General features: G+C 39.2%; 1 protein-coding gene across 3 annotated transcripts in view; it reads left to right on the top strand.

The window, feature by feature from the left end:
- The first annotated feature begins 4302 nt into the window (after nucleotides 1-4302).
- The window catches only part of TNFRSF19 (TNF receptor superfamily member 19), a 55105-nt gene continuing 37754 nt past the window's right edge, over nucleotides 4303-21653 (top strand). For 2 of the 3 annotated variants that reach the window (XM_072336972.1, XM_072336953.1), the window contains exons 1-3: nucleotides 8781-8916; nucleotides 15264-15344; nucleotides 16054-16164. In XM_072336972.1, the coding sequence (XP_072193073.1) occupies nucleotides 15279-15344; nucleotides 16054-16164 (177 nt within the window). In that variant the 5' untranslated portion in view covers nucleotides 8781-8916; nucleotides 15264-15278. Of the gene's footprint in view, nucleotides 4394-8780; nucleotides 8917-15263; nucleotides 15345-16053; nucleotides 16165-21653 lie in introns of those variants that run through there. The other variant, XM_072336963.1, reaches the window with a different exon arrangement.

The following is a 21653-nucleotide window of genomic DNA, read 5'->3' as shown; positions in this document are numbered from 1 at the left end:
AACAAAAAACCTCCATTTTGCTTAGATCTCAGGCTACTCTTAAGGAAACCAGTCCGAGTTGGGTTGTATAAAGAGTCATGGGGGAAAAAATAAAAAACATAGGGAAACAATGAAGAAAATTCAGGACCAAGGAGACACAAACCCAAGCACCTCATAAGTCATGCGACCCATAACCTATCAATGCAGTATATATAAATGGTATATAGGTCTTTTTCCCTGAAAGTCAGAAACTTCCAGGGCTATATTCAAAGCTAGAACTGACTCAGACATGTCACTGTGCAAAGTGTTGCAGGTAATGGCAGGTGAGACAGTTAGAGGTCTTGAGTTTTTTGCCTAAAGTGCTGTAGTTGAAGTTCTATTTAACCCTCCCACTATAAAGGTCAAAGGACAATGCACACTCACGAAGCATTGGAGTAAGTATCAGCAAAACCTGTATCAGCAACATGTGATGGGGTAGGAACAGGTATTACTGCTAAAGCCTTCATTGGGATGGAAGCGCAAATCATGCATGAGCACAGGTTGTGCATTCTAATGCATCTCTCCTGACCACAGGACTGAAGAGCCTCATGGAATGAAAACCCTTTAATACTTTAGGAGGAGGATGATCAGCACTTCCGACTACCTCTGTGACCCAAAATGACAACTGCTGCTTCAGAGTCAGTGCTGACCTGGCACAAAAGGCTCTGAAAATAGACTTCTATCTCTTCAAATAGGCAGTCCATAGCTGATCATCTAGATGTAACTGCCCCTTATCTATCTGTACATGATGAAAGCTTGCAGCTGCTCTGATGCTGCAGACTTGACATCTGTGATGGCATATTCAGTGTCTATGCCATACTTAGAAAGGTTGTGGTTAGCATGAATCACGGCTGCATGCTACTGAATTGGCCACATTGGTGGCATTGCATTCTCTACGGTGATTTCTGACATCTTCTTTGAACCTGCTGGAATTCTTACAGACACAGAAAAGGACACAGAAGAAGTACAGTGATGTGATGGAAGACAACACGGTAAAGCATTTGATGCATATGATACAAACACAGTAAAGCATTTGATGCATATGATACAGTTGGTACATTATTTATACAAGAAGAGCTCTTATAAACACAGGACAAGCGGTTGTGCAGCCTTTGGCAGTCCTTTGACAGATTTGATTGCTTTTCCCTCAAAGAATTTTTCAAAGAAATTGTTATATTTAAGCAATATCCCCAAAAAGTTCATTTCTATCCTTGATGGTTTTGATCCATTACTGTAGACATAAATAGAAGTCTTAGCTTGGTTTGTTTTTCCTAGAAACTCCTATAATGGGATCTCACCTGCCTAACTTACATGCCTTGTCTAATTCTTGCCTGACCCTTAGGAGAAAGCTGAAGCAACCTCCTCAATGGCTTGAGGTCCTAACAGAGTAGAAATAAAAAGGATAAAAATAAAACAACAACAAACCCCTGAATATTTCTCAAGGAAAAGTCCTTCAAGGCTTAGAAAAGTTCAGTGTCTTTATCAAATGATGAAGACAGTGTCTCCTTCCGCAGGATCCCAGAGACACCTCTCACTCTGATTTCACGGAGAAAACATAAGAATGTTTTTCTAGAAACATTTTGTAGATCCTTTAGAAGTTAACCAGAAGTTGAATACTCAGTTTCAATAAGTTTAGTTCAGATTCTATCCCAGCAATTTCAGTGATTATGATCAAACATGTACTGAGTAGTCTAAAGGATTTTCATCAGACCGCTTGTGCTTGAATGCTTTCCTGGATTAGTAACCTCAGGGGGAAGCAGAGCTGGTGATCAGGAGGTGCAAGCGAGTGTCACATTATGCAGATTCTTCTTCTGACTCCGATATGTGCCTGTTGTGTGCCTTACACAAATGACAATATACGCGTCATCCTCATTTTACGTACAGAGAGAAGATAATTATCAGCCCTTGGAAAAATATTCATTTGTTATTATTGTTATTACTACACATTTCCGGTCAAATTCTGAAGAAGTCATGGAATGGGAAGTGGTAGATTGCTCAAGCTGCCAGGTTTCACTGAAAAAAATAGTGTCATAAAGACAGAATGTAATGCTTAAGTTTAAAGGCGAAATTGGTAATAATTAACCTCACTTCTCTTTTTGATATGTACAAAAGAAAGATCAAAGACCTCTGCCAGACCTTCAGGACTTGCTTTTACTAAAAAACCCAGAGAACTAAGAGGTGCTTTCTGTGAAAACTGCTGTTCTTAAAGAAAAGCTCCTTTTGAAATGAACAGAAAAGGGTTATTTCTGTTATTTACAGCACCTGCAACAACTCCCCTCCATCCCAATTCCCAGAACATCCCCCAAAACTTTAGCTGGCAAGCCGATCCAAAACAGTATTTAAACCATGTCCAACAGCAACAAGGTCACATTACAGAGCACCTCTTACAAGGATCTTTTTGGAAGTGCTTTCCATCGGCAGGGTGCTGCCCACAGTACACCAGGCAGCCAGCAGAAGGCTCCCTCAGCTACCAAGAGCGGCGGCAACACTCGGAGAGCCGAGGGGAGAGGGAGGCAGGCTTAGCTGTGCGGGGAGCAGCAGGAGCTGCCAGGGGTCAGGGGCCAGGGCAGGAGGCTCCAGCCCCAGGCAGGATGCAGGGCAAGGAATTGCATCCAGACATTTGCTTTATCACTCTCACACTTAATGCTCAGTGCAACCGTATTTCCTCATTTTTACTTTTCTGCTTTTGCCGTTTGAATGAATTCTCAGTGACTCAGTATGCAAATATTTGCAGGGCTCTAGTAATGGCTACCAGTTGATGTGCTAGTATCACTTGCATCTGCACATGTGGCATACCCAAAGTACGGGGTATATGCTTACAGGAGCTGCAGTGATATCTTCAATATGACCAGTTACCCTAAAAGCTATCCTACTTGATATTTGTATGTATTATTAGCAGCTGAAGCACAGAGAGCTGAGTTATTCCCTATGCCAAAGGCTAATTTTGCCTCAAAAGCTAACTTTGCTCCCATCAGAATAAATGAAGTTCTGTTGTCCATTTGTTATGCGTTTGCCCTGTGTTGAGAATTCTCCTGCTTTCCCATGGTTGCACAGAATTCTTCAGCAGTTTCTGGGGCTATGAACTCGACAGAACAGGGGAGGTCTGCCAATAGCTTTTTATTCCTTCCAGGTCTCCTTGTGCTGACAGCAAATGGTGACCACTTTGAATCCGTCTAAACTGAAAAAAAAAAAAGAGTTCTCTCATACTGAAAAGCTTCTGAGCTTCTGTAGCTTTATGGCTCATTTCTGTAAAGTAATCATAAGCCACTGATGAACCAGGCTGAATTAAATGATTTGCAAAGGCCACTCAGTAAGTAGCAGTGAACCTACAAAGCAGGGAGTAAGAGCACTCTCTATTGTGCTTGCTTTTGCCAATGCAAAATCAAAACCAAAGTAAAACACCAATTCCAGCACACAAAACACACCGTTTCCTCCCCTGCAAGCCTCTCTAAAGAGATAAGCAGAAGGAGTTTTCTGTCATCTGTTACAGCTGCTGATCTACGTGTTTAACTTCCAGAACTTCATGGAAAATTGTAACTTCCTGTTGCAGGCAAAATTATAAAGCATCTTTTTTAGAAATCCTTATAGCTACACTATTCTGCCTTCTTGGGAGGAAACTTTAATGTAACGCAAACTTTGAAGTGAGCCTTGGGTTTGTTACAATGGACTAACCCGATTAGAAATCATGCAAACTCTTGTTGCTCTTTAGCTGAATTCCCCCACGGGCTGTATTATAGCTCTCTAACCAGTCCCACAGCATTGAATGATGTCATGGGATCTGCAGCTCAGTGAGATGAAAGGGATAAAGCGGAACCCGCTGGCACTGGGGAAAGCTTCCAACACACAATCCACAACACAGCTTGGGAACTCAAAAAAGCTACAGATCCAGCCACTCAACTCCAAGCATGTCAGAATCATGTGCATTCTCCCAGCACAAGAAAGGAAAAGGGGGAAAGAAACCAGCGATCGATTTTTAACAAAAGAACAGGAGTCCTGAAAGGCAGAATTTAACAGCACAGCTACCTGCTGGAAAGAAAAATAGAGAGAGAGAGAGAGAGAGAGAGAGAGAAAGAGTTCTTTTTCCTCTCCAAAGCACTGCCTTTGATGTATGGCAACTGATCACTGATCAGATTACAGGCATTTGGTCTCAGTGCTCGTCTGCCTTTGATCTGCATGGTTAATTTTATTTTCCCGGATTTGGAGTTTCGTCTGGGCTTGTGCTGACATACTTCTTCTTCTTCTTCTTCTTCTTTTTTTTTTTTTTTTTTTTTTTTTTTTTTTTTTAAGGAGGTAAAAGCATTTAATACAGAAGCTCTGGCAGTGTGAAATTAAGTTGCAGAGAGCCTGGGCACTGGGAGACTTCACCATATAACAGGTACTGGATTTTGTACTTTTTTGCAGTTTTCTTTTGCGAGACTTTAAGAGATTCTGAAGTTCACATAATACTGCACAGCATTAAGTGTACATAGTTTAAAATATATAATTTCTGTGCCATTTCTATTTGTAACTTTTGCAGAGCTGTATTTTTTTCTAAAAAAAGCATCTAGAAAATGTAGGCATTTGAAAACTGAAGCTAAATCAGATTTGGTTTTGGTATTGATGGGTATATAATACTTTTGTGTGCACTACTCATTTCAGCTGTCTGTAGTTTTGTAAAGTGAAATTGGAACACAAGCATTACGGGACTGGGAGGAATGTTTATTTTCTAGGAAAAGGCCAGCCATCTTTCCCACACATTGTGTATTTATTTCTCTCTGTGTATTTGTTAAAGCCTGCCTTCTTCAAGCAACACTTTTTATCCTACTTGTTGCATCCTTGAGATGAAAAGGTGTCCCATTCCACAAGTTATTAGAACTGTATTTATTAATATCACATCCTTACATACAAAAGGGAGTTTTTTTCCAACTTCAACATAAAAGAGGTGTTAGTTCAGCTATCAGATACAAAAAAGAAATCTTGATATTAATATTAACATTTTAACATAATGATAAACGTTTCTTTTATGTCATATTAATAAGGATATTAAAGAAATCTTTAGCTTATCTAGAGCAAACACCTGGTTTTATAGAATTCCAGGGAAGTTTTCATACTATTTCAGTGAAGCAGTTTTACTTCAAAATATTTTATATTGCTCCTCAAATTCATATTACAAATGTGTACTCTGTCTAAGAAAATAGAAGACACATACTTCAGAAATTCACTGAAAAGGATCATTAGAAGAATTGGGGTTATTCACTGCATATTTGCACTTTAAAGAGCCATGGTTTTTATGAGTGTGGGCCAAATGTGTGAGTGGTTCTGTGCCTGTAGCAGGAGCCAGGCTTTGAAAATGAGACTCAAGTTACTTCTGCAGGTATTTAAAGGTCATTTAGATTTTCAGAAGAATTTGGAACCCATAATCGGGGCCACACTTGCAAAGAAGTTCAACATTCCAGACAGTGAGCTCTCTGAACATCAAGCCTTAATGGTGGATAGTGAGTTCTCCTGAAACACTGACTTCAAACATCTGTGCTTAAATCCACAATCAGATGTGTGTAAGGGTGGAGTACATTTATTAACAAAATGCAGGTAAAAGTCAGCATAACTAGTAGTTCTTAAGCACTGCTAAGATACCATTCTTTGTGGGATTTCAGTTCAGGACCCTCAGGATGTTCGTATTTCATGTACATTTTCATATACGCTATAGTAACATGCAAAACCAAATTTTCACTGTCTGCTCACTTATGAATAAAATTAAGTTATCAGCACTTCCAGATGAATGCAGCCATCTTTCATCAGTTAGTCTGAAAACTCTGATTCATTTGAATTAAAAGTATATTTGTATATATAAATTTAAAATGTACTTAATATCACGAGATAATATGCCAGGCACAGATTAAGACCAGGCCTGACTTGGTATCATTTAGTTTTCTATACCATCAATTAATTTATATTCCAACCTAACAAGTCAATTACCTTCTCAGGAAAGTAATTAGCACTGCATGAATAATATGTGTATAGCTGTCAAGGAAAAGTATTGTTGAAGGCAAAGCCAAAGCAAAGTTTAGAATTTTTCTTTGAGGATGTACTAAAGCATGTTCCTGTAACTCTGACAAGACAGTTTCAAACACTAATTCTATTAACCAACCCTATACTTCAATGATGAGCTTCTTTGCCTTTCCAGACTTCTCTTGCTTGCTGCTTGTGTTCTAACATGTACATTTATTTCCAGAGGAAAAGTGTTTCTAAACCTTACCTTGCTGTAAAGTAGAGAGAGGAGCAACGAAAAGAAGCAAAACATAGTGGAGGGATTTTCTTAGTTTTCCCCAGGAGTCAAAATAGCTACAAGTCAAATACATTTAAATTATCTCTGTAAGAATCTGACCCTACAATCACACAGATGAGTAAAGCTGCTCACAGGAGTAACACTGCTAATGAGATAGGTTACATTGATGGGCTGAAACATTAACATATTTGTAACATTCAGGCCCTGGAACTGCACTTAAGAAATACTATTTTATTTTATTTTATTTTGTTTTATTTTATTTTATTTTTCATTATGTAAAAAGTCCCCACAGATGGGCGTTAACCTATTTAAACTGAAAAATACCTTCCTTTGTCTGTATGTGAGACTGAAATGAAAGCAGAGTTGGACGTATTTGGGGGGGGGGAAGGGGGGGGAAGAGGGGATTTTCAGCATTTTTGTTGTTTTCAAAAGCAGTTCTCTGACAGTTCAATTTTTCATTGATCTGACTTTTAAAGATTAAATAATAATAATTCTTGGCTCTTATGACTGTGTTTACAAAGTGCTGTATAAACATTAATTAATCCTCCGGCTTAAGTCTTCAGAAAGACAAAGTTCAAGCAAATCAGACTAGTCTATTATTTATTTATTAAAAAAGCATGAGCAATTTCTGATTATAAATAGAGCCATTTCCAAACAGTGTGTCTTAGATAACATCATAAACATATTTTAAGATTTGTAACAGTTAAGACTATCAAAAGACATTGTACAGATATACTGACATCAGTTTCCAGCAGCTGTCATAACAAGAGTAGATCTATCTCACAGTTGACTGGGGGATCTGTGTTAGCATTTGAGATATGGAGATAACAACTTCCTATTGCTGTACAATTTCTTCTTCCACATCAGATATGTCACGTAACTTAGCCTTATCAAAGCGGTCAGCAAAAACTACTTTCCAAATACTTCTTCTCTGCTCTCTCTCCACTGACTTCCATTTCCTTAGAAGAAATATCCTAATTTAAAAGAAGGCCTGCAATTTTCATCATCTTTCAGTGGTGAATGGAATTAACTCATCCATTTTCATTTGCATGTTCCAACAGGGATTTAAATACACTTCAATGTTCCAGCCTCCATCGCCCTCATTGTTCTTAATTCATAGCAGTAGTAAACCTCTGTGTGATGAGAAAATCTTAATGCTTCTTTCTGTGGTAGCCCTCACAGTTTAGTCAACACTTTAAGAGCTCTGGGATGTTTTAACACGCTTGTGTAACTGTATTCCTTTAAAACGAGCACCTGAAACACACAGACTGACTCCAGCAAGAACTCATGCAGCGTATTTTACAGGTGCCCACACAAAAACATAACATTCAAAGCAGCTGTCTGTAAATACCAAGAGGATGCAGAGAGCCCAGTGCTGCACAGCAGCTGCCATGCACAACAGATGCACCGCCGCTGCTGTAACGTGCCATTCCTCACAGACATTCCAGCCTTTCACAGAGCTCCTTCTGGCAGCAGGCCTGAAACAGAACTCGTCTTTGCAGGCCCTTTAAAAGATAATTAAATAAAGAGCCCTGTGAATTCTGAGTTAGCTCTTTTTTCCTCTAATTGAAAACAACTCATTTTGTTGCAACCATTTATCTTTTCACAAACAACTTGCTGTATTACAGCAAGCACTACTTGTCTTATAAAAGTCCACGTAGCTGGCAAACTCCAAAACTTTATCTCTGTGAAAAGCTCCCCAAAACTGTTTATTCGAACACGTTTTCTCACCAAGTGTATCTGATTGCTCACCATCTCCACGCCCTACCTCGGTTCCCAGTGTATCCATAGAATTGCTTGGGCTGTGGTGGTAGCGTTAATCTCTTAATTCTAAGTTGAAACTACTGATCTGAATTCCTCACATAGATTGTTTCACCGAGGTTGGTGTCACCAAAGCTGGAGCACTGCTAATGCCAGCCCAGCTCCTCATTCACCACACAAATGGCAGTAAGTCACATCTTTTTTTTTAGTGAATATGAACAGTTTCTTCTCTGCGAAGGACTGGGTTTCTGAGCTTGTGCTCGGCGTTACACCACAGCTTGGCTGCCTACAGAATGGCAAACCATTTCAGCTAGCAGGCAAGAAGACCCCATTAAGTGCTGTGGGGAGAACTTCACAGGGAATTACCACAGCACCTCCGCAGCTACAGGTGGTGCCCGGCTGGGCACAGCCTGACTTCTCCATGCAACAAGGATAAAGGGGAGCCGAGGAATGCTTAGGACTAATCCGAGGTGAAGAGCTTGCGTGCTATTATTTTGTTTTGTTTTGTTTTTCCCCCTGGACGCCTGGTAACAGACCTCGCACATCACCGAGGCGGGATCGCGGCTCCGCCCGCCCTCTGAGGCAGCGGCAGACTATCGGCCGCACGCGACTCCCGCTTAACGCGACCCCGCCGCCGCCTCGCCCGCACCGCCCCGCCTCAGCGGGAGCGCGCGCCTGCTCGCCGCGGGGCACGTGTGGCCGCTGATTGGCTGCCTGCGGTCACCTGAGCCGGGCCCCCCGTCCGGCCAGGGAGGGAGCGGAGCGGCGCGGCGTTGCCTCGGCGACAGAGCGAGAGGACGTGAGGGAGGGCGCGGGCTCCGGGCAGCGGCTCTTCGGTAGTTCCGCCGCTGCCGCCGCGGGCAAGCAGGCAGGTGGGTCCGAGCGAGCTGCGTATCGCTGTCTGGAGGAGCGGGAGGGAGGCTGTGAGGCGAGGCGAGGCGAGGCGCCGCAGTTCCCGTCAGCCTCCCCTGGGAGCGACCTGGCTGAGCGCTGCGGGCGGCCGGAGGAGTGAGGGGAGCGGAGGGAGAGGGGAGTTCTCAGAAGGCGCAGATACGCGGCTGGGCATTGCGAGCGGCTTCGGAGCTGGAGTGAAGCAGGAGCTGGGCACCTTCCCCTTGGCTGGTACAGGGATGGAAAGCAGCAGTTATGGCTCTGTTGAAAAACCTTTGATTGTTTAACTTCCTTTGGCGATGTCTGTCTCCATTCATCTGACCTTGGGCTGAGCGCCGGACCCGATACCCTTGACAAATCTCGGTACCTGATATTTATACGCTGTCCTCATGCTCGTGGCTGCTCTAAATGAACACTTTAACACGTTAACAAAGGGGGTCCGGTGGTGTTTGATGTGAGCGGGAAAGGCAGATTGGATCGGTCTGGAGTCAGCTTGTTAACTGCTGTGTAACCCCTTTCAAGTGCTCCTTCAGCATCGCGTGTAAAGCGAGTTGGTGGACTGACCAGGTGCTGTTTACTGTGTAAGCAAAGATGGTTTTAGAAATACAAGTATCGTGGAATTGCAAAGGTTGGAACTTGATGATCCGTGGGGTCCCTTCTGCCCCAAGCCATTCTGTGATACTGTGACCACAAGGGATAGGGGAAGTAAGCTGATTTTGTTAAGAAATCATTGATCATAAGTAATTACAATAATGATTAGCTATATTTTGGAGAGTTGCACTAGTTTACTCTATTAGGTCAGCAATGAGATGCTTAAATCTTCAGTTAAGGAGGCAATAGACTCCTTTTCCTCCAGTTTCTGTAACTTGTACTTGTGGTCCTAAGGAAAGAGAAAGAAAGTTACTTGTCTTTGCTTTTTAAAGCATTGCATGCTACACAAAACTGCTACAGTGTTGCTGGATAAATGTGACATGTCGGCATTGCAGTGGTTACTGTATTAAGCAGCTTACTGCTTTATGATTCTTAAAAGTGGCTCTGAAAAAGAACCATTAGTCTGCTTTGGTAGAAATGAAACATGAATGTAATAATGGCGTTCCTCTTTCATTCTATTGCTTTTTCACGCATTCAGGTATGTACAAATGAAGCTTTACACTGATGTTTTATGTAGAGCATTGGTGTCTCCAGGAAACTGAGATGAGCGAGATGTATTAAACAGAAGAAGCAACTTTGTTGACAAAAGCTTTAATCTTGAAGCACAGAATTGGTCATTACTTATATGAGTAGTCTCATCAACTTCAGTGGGATTAGCACCTCTTATCCAAATCTCAGGCTTGAACTCTCTGTAAGGTGTTGCTTAAGTGTAGGAAAAATATCACCCCATCACCATATCTCGCACTACTTTCTAATTAATAATAGTCTGTTCTTCCACATTGAAGGAGATGAGTGATGAGCTATTTTGCATCACTTTATCAGCACAGATTGGAAGCATCGCTTTCAAGTAGAAAAACCGGGATGAGTTATGAAGATCATTCTCTAGTTTTGCTTACTGTGCCCTTCTTGGTACAGTGGAATATGTGCATTCTGTAGGTACGGTATATAATGGCTAAGGTACCATAGTGCTGTTTTTGTTTTTTTAATTGCGTGGGAAAAATTAAACCATTATCATTACTCCAGCAAACTCAGGTGCTTCAGTTACCATGAATGAAAGCATATGGAGCATAAATATTTCCTGGTTATGTGCAAAACTCCTTTCTCTCTGCCCCCTGACTGTTAATTGTATATACATTTTCTATAGCCAGGCATGTTCCTGCTTTCTACTTGCTGTCTCTGATTTAACTATCCCCATCTTAAAATGTACAAGCAATTCCATAGCTTCTTACTTTTGTACAATTTCATATCTGGCCATTTCCAAAAAGTGTGGATTTATTCAATATTTAATGTGATTAACAGTATTTTTTATTACTTTTTTTTTTTTTTCTTCTCCATGTGGATCATCTCATAGCAGCTGGAGCAAATGTAGTTGGACAAGGCCTTCCTTACTCTGCAAAGGAGAAGAGTACAAGGCTTGTGGGCAGGGTGGAAAGAGAAGGTATTCTAGAGGCATGAGACAGAATAACAATGTGTAGCTTTGTAGTGGAAGTTCTCGTCCCTAGCTTGTTCCCTTTGTCTCTATCATTACAGCAGCATAAGTACTTTCCCTTCTCTTGTTTCTTGCCCGTGGGGCACTGACTCTGCTAAAGCCATCTGCCACTCCTTGTCATTTTATTGCATGAAGTTGACAGCTGCAGGTGGGAAGCAGGGTGGTTAGAAGGGAGCAGAGATCCTATTCATCAGATGCCAGGGACCTCTGTTGGCAAGATTACATGATTATGTTTTCAGTCCTCTTTCTTATCCAGAACTAAATAGAGTATTCTTTGTCAGTGTTATGGAAAGCATGAAAAGTGGTGGTCAAATGTGAATGTCAAATCAGTTATGATACTTGGATGATCTAGGAAATTTAAGCTGGAAGTTGGAACTATTCACCCATTATAAAGATTCCCTTACAAGGTAGATGGCATTGACTTCAAAGTTTCCATGCCTATATGCATAAGAAATGTACTGGTAGGCTGTAATGTAATCCTGCTGCCTTGAGTCTTGAGGTGATGCGTTTTTCATGCTGAAATTACTCTTTTTTTTTTGTAAGTAGACTTTGAGTAGCTCACCATCTCATGTAGGTGGACATTTTGGAGGGTATTGCATTGTAGGATCCTGAAAGGCTGGAAATCCTTACTTCCGCAATTCATTTATTATATGTTATTAACTTTTGGTTTAACGTTGCCCTCATTGTACAAATGTGTAGTAGCCCCTGCACAGTACTGTAACCATACAACCACTTAATGCGGGTTCTATGCATTGACTTCAATATGTTGATTGTGCATATTCTAGAGGCAAAACATTCTTCTCATTACTTCTTACTTGAATACAAATGAATAGCTTTTGTCCAACTTACATCAGTGTACTGGCACTTGGTATTAAGAAAGGACAAATTTACCCATTGGCAAATTGCTATTAAGTACTGCAGCATCTGCTTTTTAGTTGGGGCTTATTACAAAACTAAAGGCAGAAACAGGAAACAAGCAGCTGGCAGAGTTATGTCTCCTTGGGGACTTGCTTTCAGTACAATGATTTATTAATGTGCTTTAACCATTTGTGTTATGTTTATTTAAGTGTTATCATGGAAAGTAACTTTGTTCCGTACTCTTAACTGAGAGTTTTCTTGATAGTATGCAAGTTAATTTATTTTTCATATGTTATAGCCAATGTATTGTCCTTGTGGATTTTTGTTGTTGCTTATTTCTGATCAGCATTTCCATGATATAATTCCACTGCCATTCATATGTATCTACTAAAATGATTTGAATGTGTTTCAGAGCTACTAAACCTGCTCAAGTGCACCAAAGTTTAAGCCCAGAGTTCTGTATTTGAAAGATATGATTATGAATTCTCTGGAAGTTATATCACAGACTGAAAGCTGTGAGATTGCACTCTGTATGTGATCAGTCAACACATTTGAAGCACACTAAACTTTGTAGATGAATTGGAGAAGTCCATAACAGTTTGAAGCCAGCTCTAAAACACATGAACTTTGGAGGTTTCCTCTGGGTTTTGGAGCTCTTGATGACTGAAGGTGTTGGATTTGGCAAGAGTGTTATAAAGGCAGTAGATTTTTCTTTTCAATAGAAAATATTTCAGAGTTGCAATAAAATTTCCACACCTAAATCAACAAAATATGTTTTAGTACAGTGTACTTCTCCATGTGCATTCAATATCTTAAATCTTTGAGGTAAATGCTATAATAAGGCTATCTTATAACAGATATGACAACTTCAGAAACTGAGATACAGAAGTATAATTAGGTACCAGTGTGACTAACTTGTCACTTCTTAATGGAAGGTGGTACAGAATAACTTTTGTTTTATAATCCAATTCTGGCAACAGAATATTACAAACTTAAAAATGCGTCATTAGGTTGTTTCAATATTGATTTTTAATAAATGGCCTATATGCTAAGAAACTTTATTAAAATATTAAATGTTCACTTTATTGCACACTGGAAAAACGTATAGGATGAACATAGCTTCATTACATAAGGCTAACATATTTTAATTGCAGTAGTGTGGCAAGTCCTGAATCTCCGGGCCAGTAAATCAGGCTGTTCTCAGTTTCCTTTTTTTTCCATACTTCAGGTGACTTGAAGTACATTACAGATGTTTAGCTTTTGCCATGACTTCATATTTTACATCATCAGGCTCAGTGATACTATTTGTATTGATAATACTGTATGCAACTTGACATAAACATATGCAGTTGTCGTAATACATTTTTTTATGTCACCCATCGATTTCTACAAGTAAATCTTCAAATTTAATATAAGACATACTTCAGTGCTATAAAGAATCCTTTTTGAATCGTTTGGTAGTACTATACAGATGAGCATAATTGAATTAGAGATGTTATGTTTTATATTCCTTAATGTTATTGCTAAAGAAATCATGTCATCTCATTCCGCTTAGAATACTCACTTGATAGTGAGTCCCTCCTAAGCAACTCAGTTACATTTACAGCTTTGTTCTAATTGCACAACCACATGAAGCTCTGCTTTTTATAGCTGTAAAGTGTGTGAAGTATTCAGTTATTTTTTCCTTACCTAATGCTATTATGTGGTATCAAGAAGTCGATAAGAATTCCTTTACTTTCAGCATCATTCTTTGAAGTAACACTCAGTTCTTCCCTGATGCTCTTTACCAGGTCACTAAGGTGCAAGGTCTCACAATTTGTCTTTGGTCTAATCTAGTTTGACTTCAGCAGTCCCTCAGTTACGAATCAGGTGGTGGATAAGATGTATGTTTTTATCTATCTTGTTCTTTTCAAACATAGATAAGAAACAGCTCTTTTTTTGTTTTTGTTTTTAACAATATTTTTAACTGTCTGTCCACCCTTTGCTCTCTAATATTACTAGCAATTATATGGTTTTCCTCTGTACTTTTTCCAACATATCTAGTTTCTCTTGTTGCACTAATACCGTCAGCTTCTTATTCCAATTTAGCACACCTAACAACAAACCCAATAATAAGGTTTTTTGTTCTACTTTTCCATTTTTCCCCTTCTTCTATGGTATGTGTTATGTTAAACTGTTGTACTGGGGTCATCCAGAACGTCTTCCAAGATTTCCTGGTTCACATTTGTGTGCTTGTTTTATCCCTCAGACCTGAAAAAGCAATCTCAATAGGATGCTGCATCTACTTGTAGTTCTGTTAGTTGATGGTATGTTGTCTTTATACCCACGTTGACATGCGTATAATCTGTTGAATGTTATTGACTCATCAACTGATACTATCACTGGATGAGGAAGACCTACAAAAATGGAATCTTGGCTTTCTTGTTGGGTTCCTGACAACACTTCTCTGCCTGCTCTGTCCTTCCTGAGCAGACTTTAGATTTTATTTGTTAAACTTCAAAATAAAATTTTGAATCTTAAAATCTATCAACAGTGCCATTAATGCACGCTTCCCTCCTATGAATTAGAAGTTGTTAGCATGGGTTTTCATGCTGGGAAATGTGAAATCAAGTGTTGTAACACTTATGTGGCACTTTTATAATACCTGATTTGTTCTCCTTACGATTGATCCATTTTCTTGTGTGTGTTATGCTTGTTATAGTTCTGTATCATAAAACACTTTGAAGCCATCCTTAATATTTTTAGTTAGTTCTTCTCTTGTATTTGGGTTCCATCCTTTCATTTTCCAATGTCTTTTACTCGTAAATGGTAATTTTTTTATAGTCTTATATTTTAAAAACATAATTAAGCATTACTCCTTAAGTTTTGAAGTAGGCCTATAATATGTAAGCATTATTTTTCACATAATCCAGGAGAAATATAATCTATTACTATCATGTCTTTAAGCTAGGACCACATTCAAATAAAGGAGGAAAAAATAGGAGGTACTAGGTCTGAAAATGTTGAAGTTCCCTGAACTAGACTGGTAGCAGTCTCTTAAAATTAAGAATTAAGTCTATAGAAACTTCATGCATATTGCCTTATCTTCCTAAAAAGGGTGTGTTATTACAGAAGCATCATAATTCTATTAACTAAATTTATTGTGTGCTTATTTATTAACACTGAATATGCATATGTATGTGTTTGTGTAAGTTGCTTAGTTTCCTTGAATCTATCAGAAGTGTTTTAACACTATGAATAGATAGCTAAGCTAGAAGATGTGTACTTGAATTAAACTTAAACAATGGTGAAATACAATGATTTCTTTCTCTTTTTTTGTGGGGAGTAAAGGTTTAACTGTAAGAAATGGATCCTAAAGGATTACAAGGAGAAGACAAATTGAAGATGCTTATAATCTTACTAGCGTATTTGGTAAGTATGTAATTCAGCTTTATTCCAAGGTGAATGTTGAAATAAATGATTATGTCAGACACAGGAGTGGTGTCTTCTGTGTGTAACCACTAAGTCTGGAAGACTCAAACCTATTTATACAACTACATAATGTGTTTTTTCAATTTTAACATGAGCTTGGTCATCTACTTTGTGTCTTTTCTTGGTACTGTTATTTCAGTGCCAATCTGTTAGTACAGTATGCTGTGTAGATATATAGTTCAGGAGTTTGAAGTGTCCAATTTATCCATATAATATTAGCATGGCATGCAGTTACATTTGCTTGTAAGTATATTTTACTGACCTGCAGAGAGAAGCTCTGGAAATAAGGGTAGTTACTGCTTCATTGCTATCAGAAAGGCTTTGGCCTTTCTGGAAGGACTAATACACAAATTAAGAATTTGGAAGTGATTGTGGAGAGCACTTTCTTTGACAGAAGTCTGCAGACACTGAATTTAAAATTCTCTTCAGAGACTCATGGGTTTGATAATGTTTCAGGCTAGGATTCCGTTAATTATACTGAGGCTTTGCATGGCTGATGGTAGTGCTTGCAGTATTCCTCATAATGCAGAAAATCATTTTTTAAGATAAAAATGTGATTTCTCTGGCTTAGAGTTTATATAAACTTTATATAAATTAGAAATAAAGTTCATCTTTTTTTTTTTTTTTTTTTTTTTTTTTTTCCTCTTAGCTAAGTAGGGTAATTTGTGAAACTGGAGATTGCAGAGAACAAGAATTTAGGGATCACACTGGGAACTGTGTTCTCTGCAAACAGTGTGGACCAGGAATGGAACTCTCAAAGGTAAGCATAGCACACTTTCTTGACTTTGTTCCAATAAATGTGTCTTCATGTGTCTAAAGTAATAGATGTATCTATGATACGAGCTTTTTTTTCCTGTGTTATGGCTTCTGAAACATCTTTGGCTTTTCAAGTAGCATGTCTTGTGATGCTTGTGATGTGAAATCTTCCATTAAGAAAATGATACTGCCATTAATATAGTTGGCGGTACCATTAGAAGAGCTGGACTGGGGCTCTGAAGTCACTTTTAAAATAATAATTCAAGCCCTTTTTCATGTACCCTCAGCCCCTTTGCAATGCTTCCCAGACTTAAAAATGGCTAACTTCAGTATGAAGATGAGAGTAAGAAAAATAAATGTCAAACTCCTGATTTGGTACAGACTTCTGAAATGTGGAGGTTTGACATTGCAATACATGCTTATAGAATTGTTTCTAGATTTTATAGTGATAATTCCACCCAGATGATTTTTATGTATCTTCTATCAGTGACTTGTCTGAAGAGTATAGTTTATAATAATAGTAAAAAGCCTAGGTACATAAATTCAAGTAAGATCTGAGATGGTATCCAGCTGGATGATAGGTGAGCAGTGTTTTCAGTAGCTCTGTGGTTGCAACAGATAGGTGGGTTGGGCAGCTAGTTTCAAGTGAGGCCAAATTCCTTTATTTTACAACTTACTAATGCTATAAATCTAGTCTATGTTGTCTATGTAAAATAACTAAGAAAGCTGAGGCTGGAAAAAATATATAGTATTATGTAGAAAGCATGTAGAAATGTCTTGTTATTACTGAAAAAAATAAAAATAATGTTATGGTGAGTTTGATTTCAACTATTTTTTCTTTTAAAAGACAACTTCATCTCTTCTAAAAGAAAATGTATGTGGAAGTTTTGAAGTTAGCAGGTATTTTAGGAGTTCAGAAGTGGATCAATGGAGATGATTGATGATGGAGTTTACAGACTGGGATTCGATATGTTTAGGAATTTTGCTCAAGTTTTTTCCAAGCTAATACTTAAGTATTAATGCAAGTGATAAGGGAGATTCTAATTGTTTTCAGCACAGAGATAGTAGATGTTGTGAATGAGTAAGGATAGCAGATGATGATGCAGTTGAAACAAGAAATGGGAGAGTTTAGAACCAAATTAATCATGAGTCTTGGAGGCATCAAATGCCTTATGCTAGAGATGTAAAGATGGTCAGACAAAAAAGAAAGAATTTGAACTTATACTGTGAAGTATAAGCAGACTTCTCAACCTTATGTGTGACACTTGTACCAGTGTCCAGCAACTATATCTACATCATGCCAGTAAGCGTGAAACTGTGAGTGTAAAAAGGATGATAAATAATACCCTAAATTCTACTTTTAAGAGCTGTGAAATTTTATTTTCAGAGTTACTTTTGTAAGCAAGTATGTTATGTAGATGTGAAAGTTTTTTAGCTTGAAACTTTACTAAATCTGTGTTTAAACAACAGGAAGAAAAGAAGCTTTCCAGCTTGTTTTCTTTGTGTTTCTCCTTATGTTCAACTCTGAAAACAAGCACAAATAACATTGCAGTTTGAGGGTGAGGAGATTTACTTGAAGAAATTCTTCTGCTTATTAATCAGCTTATTAATCAGGTGATTGCCTTACAAAGCAGTGAAATGTCTTCCCTATCTCTCCACATCTTGTTGCTAGCATTCAATGGTGTATTTAGTTTAGTACTTTAGTGAGGATTGCTTTCTACGTTATGCAGTGTTAGAATCATAGAATGGCCTGGGTTGAGGACCACAGTACTCATCTAGTTCCAACCTTCCTGCCATGTGCAGGGTCGCCAACCACCAGACCGGGTTGCCCAAAGCCACATCCAGCCTGGCTTTGAATGCCTCCAGGGATGGGGCATCCACAGCCTCCTTGGGCAACCTGCTAGCTAAAGTTTGTCTTACAAGTCATACTGTTCATATACTAATTTGAAGATGACTAATGGTATAAATGTGGTTTTGTTTGGATGTTTTCTAGATTTTTTAATTAATTGATTGGACTGAAGTTTGAGGTATAAAAGACTGAGGAAGAAGGGGGGTAATTTAGAGATGTATTCATGATTATGACACTGTAACAGCAGTCAAGTAAAGCAGTTGTAGTTCTAGTGTACATTGCTTTGTCACACTTAACTGTCAAATTAAAAGTTAAATTACTACCTTCACTAATTACTTATGCTTTAGCAGTTATTTAATAAATTGAAAGTGAACTATAATAGGTAGGTTAGTGTTTGCAGTAGTATGCTTTTTGTGTTATATTTTTTACATATATGTGTGTGCGTATGTGTATATATATACTTTTTGTTTAGTTTTATAGTTCTGATTCTTAATACTAATTTATCTGAAAATATGAATGCTTAATTGGATTTCAGTGTTTAGGCAATTACTTTCCCCAGACATTAATAGGCTCCCACATATTGTTTTAGTTGCCACTGCATCAGAACTGAAATTACTGAGTAGGTTTTGCTCAAACCTGAAAGTGAGTGAAAATATGACTTCCCTTGGAAACAGATGTACAACTTCCTGTGAATCTTGGTGGAGGATGTAATGCTATGATTGTTACTGAAATGCAGTTGAAAAGTAGCCTTGCTGAACTACAGCTTGAAAGAACTATGTATTTGAAGTCAAAGGTCGGGATACAACAGGAAATGGGATTTAATGATATACTTGAAGTAATTTGCAGCACACGACAGAGGCAGTGTTTGCTTTTTTTAGTAATTATACTGTACTTTAATAAGTTTCTAGGTGATTATCACAACTGTTTGCTATTTTCCTTTCCAATATTGGCTTCTCCTATTTAAAAGTATCACAGATAAAACTGGATACACTGCTGAGTGAGCATGACTATAAAACTAAATATATAGTAAAATACAATAGTTTGTTTTCAAAAAATAGTTTAAGGAATTGACTGACAGGCTCCAAATGAATGCTGTGCCTTGATAAATATCATGCTGCTGATTTGACAGCAACTAGCTTACTGCTTAAGTACACACGTGCCTATATTTTCATACTTCTGTAAAACTGAGTACATGATGTTACAGAAGTCAGTACTAATATGCTGTTACTTAATCATGATGACTATAAAAAAAAAAAAAAAAAAAAAGGAATTCTTATTGTGAATTTGCAAAACTCAATGATGTCAGCAGGCCTTAGTTGTCCCTATGCTTAGGGGAAACCAGTGACAACTGAAGATCAGACTTGCAAATCTTATGTGATGCCAGCTGCAAAGGTGACTTAAGAAATGGTTAAAGCTTAATCAAGTAAGGACCTGTATAAGTCTAGCATGTTCCCATCTTGCCACAGATATACTGGTGTGTATCACAGACTTGCATCAACAGTATGGATAGGTGTGCAAGGCAAAATTCCCCTTGCATCTGTATGTGTGTATGTGTATGCATATATATGTGTAGGTATATATACAGGATTATTATTACAACTATTAGGGGTTTACTGTTGTTGCTATAGCATATAAGCATTTCGTAACACCTTTCTAAATTGAGAAATACTGTCACATTTTTTTATTTTACATGTTGGCCTGTGGAGAATTAATCCACCTCCCTGGGGTAATGTGAAAAGTGTTTAGTTGAACAGTGTTTAAGTCTAGTTGCAAATTTGTACTTGGTCTGTTGGATTAACATTCCTGTTTGTAATAGATAAGCAACTTCAAGCACACTTCTTATGTGAAAGAAGTTTATAAAACAGCACAGCACACACACACAAACATTAAACCCAGTTTATTTCATGTAATTGTTTCTGGATCTAAATTTTTAAATGACATGGAGCTGCGTCAGGGGAGGTTTCGGCTGGGGCTTAGGAAAAAGTTCTTCCCCGGGGAGTGGTTGGGTACTGAAATAAGCTGCCCAGGGCAGTGGTCACAGACCCAAGCTTCTGGAGTTCAAGAAGCATTTAGACAGCACTCTAAGACATAGGATTCAAATGTTGTATCATCCTGCATGGTGTGAGGAGCTGAACCCAATGGTCTTTGTGGTTACCTTCCAACCAAGGCTATTCTGTGGTTCTGAGTCATGCTGCAGCTAACCTACTCTTTTCAGCTTTTATTACTTTGTTTTAGCAGGATTTTCTTTTTCAGGAATGTTTTTAAAGTGATTGTTTCTTTAAAATAAGAAAATACCTTTCAAATTTCCCTTTTTGACTCCCTACCAACCACTAGAACTGCTTCATAGAATCACAAGGTTGGAAAGGACCTACAAGATCACCCAGTCCAACCATACTCCCATTACCGTAGCTACAACAGACCATTAAACCACATCTTGTAGCTCCTCATCCAGACACCTCTTGAACACTGCCAGGGATGGCAACTCCACCACCTCCCTGGGCAGCCATTCCAGTGCCTGACCGCTCTCTGAAAGAAAAAGATTTTCTGTATGTCTAATCTAAACCTCTTCTAGTACAACTTCTGGCCATTTCCGTGGGTCCTGTTTGTTGCCTAGGAGAAGAGGCCAAGCCCCTCCTCATCACAGCCTCCCTTCAGGAAGTTCTAGAGTGCAATGAGGTCTTCCCTGAGCCTCTTCTTCTTCAGACTAAACAATCCCAGCTCCCCAAGCTGCTCCTCATAAGACTTGTACTCCAGACCCCTCACCAGTTTTGTTGCCCTTCTCTGGACACGTTCCAGGGCCGTGATGTCTTTGTTGTAGTGAGGGGCTTGAAACTGAACACAATACTTGAGGTGCAGCCTCACCAGAGCTGAGTACAGGGGGATGACTACCTCCCTGCTCCTGTTGGACACGCTATTTCTTATACAGGCCAGGATGTCATTGGCCCACTTGACCACCTGGGCACACTGTCAGCTCACGTTCAGCCATGCATCAACCAACACCCGCAGGTCACTTTCCTCTTCACAGTCATCCAGCCACCCAGCCCCAGGCCTATAGCACTGCATGGGGTTATTGTGGTCAAAGTGCAGGACCCGATACTTAACTTTGTTGAACCTCATCCCATTCACCTCAACCCAGCAATCCAGCTTATCCAGATCGCTCTAACAGGTCTCTCTACCCTCAGGCAGATCGACCCCACCTCCCAGCTTGGTGTCATCTGCAGACTTACACTCAATCTCCTCACCTAGGTCATCAAAAAAGATATTAAACAAGATGGGCCCCTGGGGGACACCACTTATCACCAGTTGCCAGATGGACTTAACTCCATTAACAACTGCCTGTTGGGCATGGCCCTAGAGCCAGTTACTTACCCAAAGAAGAACATACATACCCAGGTCACTGGCAGCCAGTTTCCCTAGGAGAATACGGTGAGAGACTGTGTCAAAGGCTTTGCTGAAGTCTAGGTAGACATCAACAGCCTTTCCCTCATCTACCAGTCTGGTCACCCAGTCGTAGGAGGAGATGAGGTTGGTCAAGTATGACCTGCCTTTTATGAACATGTTCTGGCTGGGACTGATCCCCTGGATATCACCCACATGCTATGTGATCTCACCCAAGGTGATTTGTTCCATAACTTTCCCTGTTA

This window comes from Excalfactoria chinensis, chromosome 1 (assembly GCF_039878825.1).
Source record: "Excalfactoria chinensis isolate bCotChi1 chromosome 1, bCotChi1.hap2, whole genome shotgun sequence".
Classification (NCBI taxonomy): Eukaryota; Metazoa; Chordata; class Aves; order Galliformes; family Phasianidae; genus Excalfactoria; species Excalfactoria chinensis.
The sequence above is the reverse complement of the archived record's forward strand: the minus strand, read 5'-3'. Positions and strand labels throughout refer to the sequence as shown.